At 55.4% G+C, this 7,052-nt stretch overlaps 1 protein-coding gene across 1 annotated transcript; it reads right to left on the bottom strand.

The window, feature by feature from the left end:
- Positions 1–5,051: 5,051 nt before the first annotated feature.
- Positions 5,052–5,933, bottom strand: LOC136994083 (olfactory receptor 14J1-like; the record flags this gene model as incomplete). Its single annotated transcript, XM_067310335.1, has 1 exon — positions 5,052–5,933. A coding segment is annotated over one exon (882 nt), but the record flags the coding sequence as incomplete, so codon positions are not given.
- Between the last annotated feature and the right edge of the window lie 1,119 nt (positions 5,934–7,052).

The raw sequence follows: 7,052 nt of genomic DNA, 5'->3' as shown, positions 1-7,052 counted from the left end.
GCTCTGGGCAATGCAGTGTTGTGGGCTGGGAATGAGCCAACTCTCTCTTCAGGACACCCCATCTTAGGACATTCCACTAGTTCCTTGAGGTGTCCAGCTGGGCTGCACTCCGCCCTCCAGAAGGGCACAGATCCCCCATTGCATCTTGGTGTTATCTAGGTGCCCCATGGAGAAGCCACCTAGATACTGAGGCCACGGAAATGCTGCTGGCAGGCTGCATGTGGGCAACTGGAATGAGTCCAAGGTGCTCCTGGTTAGAAGGGGAGTGCTGAGATGTCCCTCAGATGCTCCTGGAAAGGGTGCTGAGTTTGTTGATCTGCACATTGAGACTGGCTTCCTCTGCCCTTACTGGTGTTGTTTCTTTTTAGGGTAACATGAGTGCAATTGTCCTCCACCTCTGCAGTGTGAGCACAGGGCAGCTGGGAAGAAGACAGATGGGCAGACCAGCTCTCCTCACTCTGCACTAAAGCTATAGTGAATCCTTTTGCCTCTCAGGAATCACAGCTGGTCACTCTGAGTGCAGTAGCAGTGCTGAGGATTTCTGTCTCCAAGAATCCTCCTCGGGTGTGAGGAGGGCACTGAAAGGAAAAGAAAAGAAAACAAAACAAAACAAAAAAAATCCTTAAAACTCTTAATGAGCTCCCATTGTTTGGAACTGGGAGTGAAGATGCTGAAAGCCCTTCTGCATGAGCAGTGGATTCAATCTGATCAAAAAGGTGAATATAGAAGTTGAGTCACCCCTGCTCCCATGTCTGCAGTGCTGTAGGTCAGGGCTGACTCCTCTGGAGCCCACGGGCAGAGGCCCCTGCTCCTCACAGCAACCTCAGGCAGCACAGACCAGAGCTCCAGCCATGGAGCTCAATGACAGTGGTGCTGAGATGGCGAGAGGTAATGTGTGCGTTTGGGGAGGTTATGTGGAAATTTTCCGCACAGAAGTCTGTCCTAACTTGTCAATGACTCTTCTTCCTCAGACAGTTCCCTCAGGCGGGAGGGAGCAAATGTCCAACAGCAGCTCCCTGAATGAATTCCTCCTCCTGGCATTTGCAGGCACACAGAAGCTGCAGCTCTTGCACTTCTTGCTCTTCCTGGGCATCTACCTAGCTGCCCTTCTGGGCAACGGCCTCATCATCACAGCCGTAGCCTGCGACCACCACCTCCACACCCCCATGTACTTCTTCCTCCTCAACCTCTCCCTCCTTGACCTTGGCACCATCTCCACCACTGTCCCCAAATCCATGGCTAATTCCCTGTGGGACACCAGGGCCATTTCCTACTGCAGATGTGCTGCCCAGGTCTTTCTGCTTCTCTTCGTTTTCCCCTGGTGCCATGAGCAGAGTTTTCCTTTGCAGTGTCTTTCTTGGCACTGACACGAAGGGAGCTCTGGTGAGTACAGGCGGGGTGAGACGTTGGGTCCCATGTCCATTAGGAGAATTCAGCTTCCCTGGCCACAGCCATGGTGTGATCTCACACCCCTCTTCTGCCTGGGTGGCAGCCAGGTATCACCGTGGGCTGCTCCCTTCCCATACCGTGCTCCCATCGTTCACAGTGGAGCAGGAGCGGATTGTCTGGATGCAGCAGGGCAGTCTGGACAGACCCTCTGCTCCTCAGGACCATCTCCCCCATTACCACAGCCCACGTTTCCTCACTGCAGCCTTTGCATGGGGGCTGCAGCCTTTCTGGAGACGTGTCCGCCAATGGCAGCAGGACTTTCTTTCTTCAGGGCTTCTTTTCCTCACTTCCACACTGGCCTGCTGTGCTCTGAAGTGTGTACAAGGCCTAGTCACTGTCGTAATGTGGTGGTGGTACATTCCTGTGAGCACCAACAGAACCAAGCATTGGACACCCTTCTGCCAGCCCTGGCCTCCAGAATAACATTTCCATAATAAAAGGAGATCTGCCCTGTGACGTGCCTGAACTCAGGCCTTTCTTCAAAGATGGAGCCAAAAATACACCCAAGGAACTGCACCACAAAAGGGCCTCTGCTCTGCTTGTGAACTCTGTGGCCTCCCTAGGACGAGCTCAGAGTGCCAGAGAGATCTGTTAGGAAGCAAGGGCTGGATCCAGGGCTCATCTCTTGGTGAGCAGTGCCAGTGGAGATGCAGGCAGAGAGGGAGGGGGATCTGCTGGACACAAGTGCAGGGGAGACAGTGAGTGACTGGCCTCATTGTGGGGCCTCCTCCCCTTTGCTGGAGAGCTGCTCGCCTTGTCCTGGCCCCTCTTGAGTTATGCTGTGGACATGCCTGTGCCTGGCCATGCACCTCTCGGGGGCTGACCTGACCCTGTCCCCATCTTGCTGACCCGACTCCCCATCTCTGCCTCAGACCTGCCCCTCAAGAAAAGACCTGCTCCTGCAAGAAAGCCTTGGCAAGGGAAGCTGGGATCTGAGCAGATCCCAGAGAAAGTTTTAGGCACAAAAGGTGACCGTCTATCCCCACAGCAACTCTTGCCTGAAAGCCAATTCAAAGGTGTAAGGAGGGCTTCAGAGTTCAGCCCCTACCCACGTAACACTGCCCACAGACTCTTAGCTGAATGAAAAAGTGAGGGCAGCCACTTGGGGTCTGAACTGATGATGCATAGTTACGAGAGCAAGTGTTTCTGTATCCCAGCTCAAGTGTTTAAGCACCATTTGCCTCTGGGTTCCTGCTACAAAGAGGATGTTGTTGGGAGCAGCAAGAGCCCTTGTCCAGCCCCATTCGCTCTCGTTCTCCTCTGCCTCTGAGCTGGCGTCCTGCTGCCTGGCTGGGGCTGGATTCCCGACGTGGGGAGAGGTGGGGAAGGCCAGGGAGCTGCTGCCTGCAGAGCTGGTCCCCACAGTGCCAGGAGAGGGACCATGGGCTGGGAGCAAGGGGGCAGCAGGCTGGGCAGGGGCAGGGGTGGGCAGGAATGCGGCAGAGGCCTCATGGAGGGGGCACAGATGGTGCTGCTGCAGCGCAGTGGCTTTTGCCTTTGCCTCCCTCCCAAAAGGTCCCGCACGGCCCTCGAGCAGGAACAGGCTGTTCCGCCATCCCCGTGCTGCCCTCCCAGCAGGATGGGACACGCAAGAAGGGTCTTGGCCTGCCCTGTGCTCGGGGCCAGCTCCCCGGGGCTGGCACAGCTTGGCCTGAGGCAGCTCCAGCTCCTTGGCCTCTGCTCCAGCATGGCTGGCACAGGGATGAGAGCTCCTTGGGCAGGGCAGAGCGAGCCTGGCTGGGGCAGCATCAGGGGTGAGATGCAAAGGTGTCTGGCTCAGTCCCAGGCTTTGGAAAACTCCCTCATGCATCCAGAGAGGCTCCATCTGCCTCTTCCACCCTGCCCTCTGCTCCCCTCCCGCTGGACAAAGTGGATCTCAGCATTGCCTGGGGACTCTCTTCCCCATGGGGAGCACAGGGAGGACTTCACCAGCCCCACACTGCCTTTTCCACCCCCAGCCTTTGCACTTGCATGTGCCCACTTGCCTTCACCACTGGAAGCCCATGAAAATCCCAGCACGCCTGCCCTCGAGCTGGCATCCAGCCTGAACCTGGAACCTGGCTGGCCACAAAGGCATCACCTGTCCAGTGCACCGCCAGGGTGGCTTGGGAGAGGGCAGATCCCCTCTGCCTCATTGGGGCTGGGCATGAGGCCGGGACTGGGCACAACTTTTCCCCAGGGATCTCCCTGAGGAGCCATTAGGGGTGATCTTCCACCTCTGCCCTGGCAGTACCACCCATGCTCAGGGTGCAGGGGGAAAGAGCACAGAGGGTGGAAGGGGGTCTGGCGGCCCAGGGGGACCATTGAGACCTCAATGATCATGAAATGATCCCCCAGACTCTGGGTGATCCAAGGACCCGGCCCCCGCCCAGTCCGGGTGCACTCCGCATGGGTATTAGCAGACAGCCATGCTCCCAGATCTGCTGGGGTCTGGTGCACAAGAGTGACCATGCAAGGCTGGCCTTTTCCCCTCCATCAGGATATGGAGACCTGCAGGAAGACGGAGCTGGCCATGCACCATCCCACAGCTGGGGTGAGCAGCCAGCAGTGGAAAGGGGCCATGTGAGGGGCTGGTCCACGACGATGGTCCTGGGGCAACTTCCCCAGTGTGTCCATGCAACACAGGGAACACCCTGGGCTCTTCTCTTCTGCACCCTCCATGTCCTGGTGCCTTTCCCAGGAGACCTCCATTTGCCTGCAAGCACACTGCTGGGTGCTCCCACACTGCTGTTCACACACAGGAGCTGCCTGCCAGTGTTTTGCCTCTCCCAGGCCCTTTCCAGCCCATCGCAGCCCCTCCCAAGCTCTCCACACCTCCCCTGCCCTCTCCCCAGACCACCCAGCAAAGCAGCCCAGGCTGAGGGTGGGGAGGGACACTCTCTTCCCTGTGCCTGCTGGGTCGCCACTGCTTCTCCTGCGATTTCTGAGCTCTCATTCAGTGCATTTTTCAGTTTAGCCCTTTACCTTTGGGCGACTCCACTTGGTTTTGGGAGTCTCCACTCACTGCCCATCCCAGGCACATGCTGTCCCAGGAGATCCCCTGTGCTCTCGCGGTGGCTCCATATTCCCTTCCAGAAGCATGGACATCTCTCACCAGCCCTGTAATACGGCAGACAGTCCCCAGCAGACACCACTGGACTACTCACCTGCTCCAGGGACACTGGGCACCCACAAGTTACAGCTGACTCCAGCCCTCCTGCCCAAACACATCACCCTATGAGCTCATGCCCCTTAGCCCATGGAAAAGCCAAGCACAGCACAGGGCCTTTTCTGGTGCAACTCCCTGAGCACATGCTTGGCTCCAGCTTGGGAAGAAGAGCCCAACCTTCAGGCACTGTCCACAGGAAATCCCCTTTTATTGCAGACATGATGGCAGGGAGGCCTGCCCGGACACAGTGCTACACAGATTTACGGAAGGCTTCTAGGCCAGACAAATGGGCTTTGTGCTGCTGGAGAAGTGGGATGAATTCAACCATTTACAAACATAGTTATCACAGACAGAATGCCCAAAGCACATGAGTTGCCCGAGGTAAATTGGAAATCCCTTGTGAGGAGAGATGGGCAGCTTATTGCTGCTGAAGTAGTAGCAGTTGAACCAGTTTCTTCAGTGCGTCCTTGAGCTCCTTGTTCCTCATGCTGTAGATGAGGGGGTTCACTGTTGGAGGCACCACTGTGTACAGAACAGACACCACCAGATCCAGAGCTGGGGAGGAGAGGGAGGGGGGCTTCAGGTAGGCAAACAAGCCAGTACTGACAAACAGGGAGACCACGGCCAGGTGAGGCAGGCACATGGAGAAGGCTTTGTGCCGGCCCTGCTCAGAGGGGATCCTCAGCACAACTGTGAAGATCTGCACATAGGACAGCACAATGAAAACGAAACACCCAAAGGCTAAACAGGCACTAAACACAACAAGCCCAACTTCCCTGAGGTAGGCGCCTGAGCAGGAGAGCTTGAGGATGTGGGGAATTTCACAGAAGAACTGCTCCAGGACATTGCCTTGGCAGAGTGGTATGGAAAATGTGTTAGCAGTGTGCAGGAGACCATAGAGAAAACCACTGGCCCAGGCAGCTGCTGCCATTTTGACACAAGCTCTGCTGCTCATGATGGTCCCATAGTGCAGGGGTCTGCAGATGGCCACATAGCAGTCATAGGCCATGACAGTGAGAACAGAATACTCAGCTGCGATGAGAAAGTAAAAATGAAAGACCTGTGCAGCACATTCCCAGTAGGAAATGGCCCTGGTGTTGCTCAGGGAATTAGCCATGGATTTGGGGACAGTGGTGGAGATGGTGCCAAGGTCGAGGAGGGAGAGGTTGAGGAGGAAGAAGTACATGGGGGTGTGGAGGCGGTGGTCACAGGCTACAGCTGTGATGATGAGGCCATCGCCCAGGAGGGCAGCCAGGTAGATGCCCAGGAAGAGCCAGAAGTGCAAGAGCTGCAGCTGCCGCGTATCTGCAAATGCCTGGAGGAGGAACTCATTGAAGGAGCTGCTGTTGGACATTTGCTGACGCTGGGCATGGGGGCCTGTCCAAGAGGGAAAAGACAGGGACAAATTAGAGCAGTCTTCTGCGAGACAAACCCTTTGCCTTCCTCACAGAACCTCCCACTTTTCCTCTCTCCTTTACCTTCGTTCAGCTCCCTGGCTCAAGCTCCGCTTTGTGCTGGCTGAGTGTGCCATGCAGAGCAGGGGCCTCTGCTAACGATTTCCAGAGGAGTCAGTGGTGCTCTGCTGGGGGGTGTAAATGGAGGAAGGTGACAAACATTTCCAGTTCTTTGGTGGGGATACGAGGGGTTTGGGCTCCATGAGCTGAGCTAAGGAGACTCAGTCCGGTGACCCAGTGGGAATATTTTCTGTTTACCAGAAGGAGAGAGGAATATAGCACTTGGACCGACCACAAAACCCCTACAATGGAAGAAGGCTCGGGGGAGATGGGCAAGGGGCATGTGCCCATGAAGCTCAGGGGATAAGGTAGGTTGTCACTGACAACAGCTGTTGCACAGGAAGCTGACCTTATCTCATCGCAAAGGGGACCATGACTGGAGGGTAACCTTGGTTTTAGATAAACAGCTATGTCAGTTGAGTGGATCAAGTGACTACACCCCAACTGAGTGGATCAGCTGGTGTCAGTGTTTTCCCCTGAGTCCATCAAAAGAGTGTGAATGTCTCCCTCAGTTAGCCAGACTAGCATGGGGGGGAGTGTATTCATGGCTCAGCCCACCACGGAGTATAAAAACTGAACGACTAACAAAAGAACTTGGCAGAGAGCAATGTGACTGAGCTGGTTTCATCCCATGTCTTTCTTCCCGGTGACTGGGGATGCCCAGCGTTGTGATGGTGAGCACAGGATAGAGACCAGTAATGGGGATCACACTGGTGTTGTGATTGAACTGATACTGCAATTGCTCTATTTTGCTAAGTGTAACTCACACTTGTATTGTGATTTCAGGATATGGCTGTGTCACTCTGCTAAATCAAAAATCCTGTGTAAGGTCCAATATCTTCAAAGAAGTAAATGTTGATATTCAACATTACACCGTCCATGTGTGGAATAGCTAAAAGAACCTGGTGAGGGAGGATTGGACTCTGGCAAGCTCTCCTGCC

The sequence above is a fragment of the Apteryx mantelli genome, chromosome 24, assembly GCF_036417845.1.
Source record: "Apteryx mantelli isolate bAptMan1 chromosome 24, bAptMan1.hap1, whole genome shotgun sequence".
Taxonomy (NCBI): Eukaryota; Metazoa; Chordata; class Aves; order Apterygiformes; family Apterygidae; genus Apteryx; species Apteryx mantelli.
This window is presented reverse-complemented; position numbering and strand designations above follow the sequence as displayed.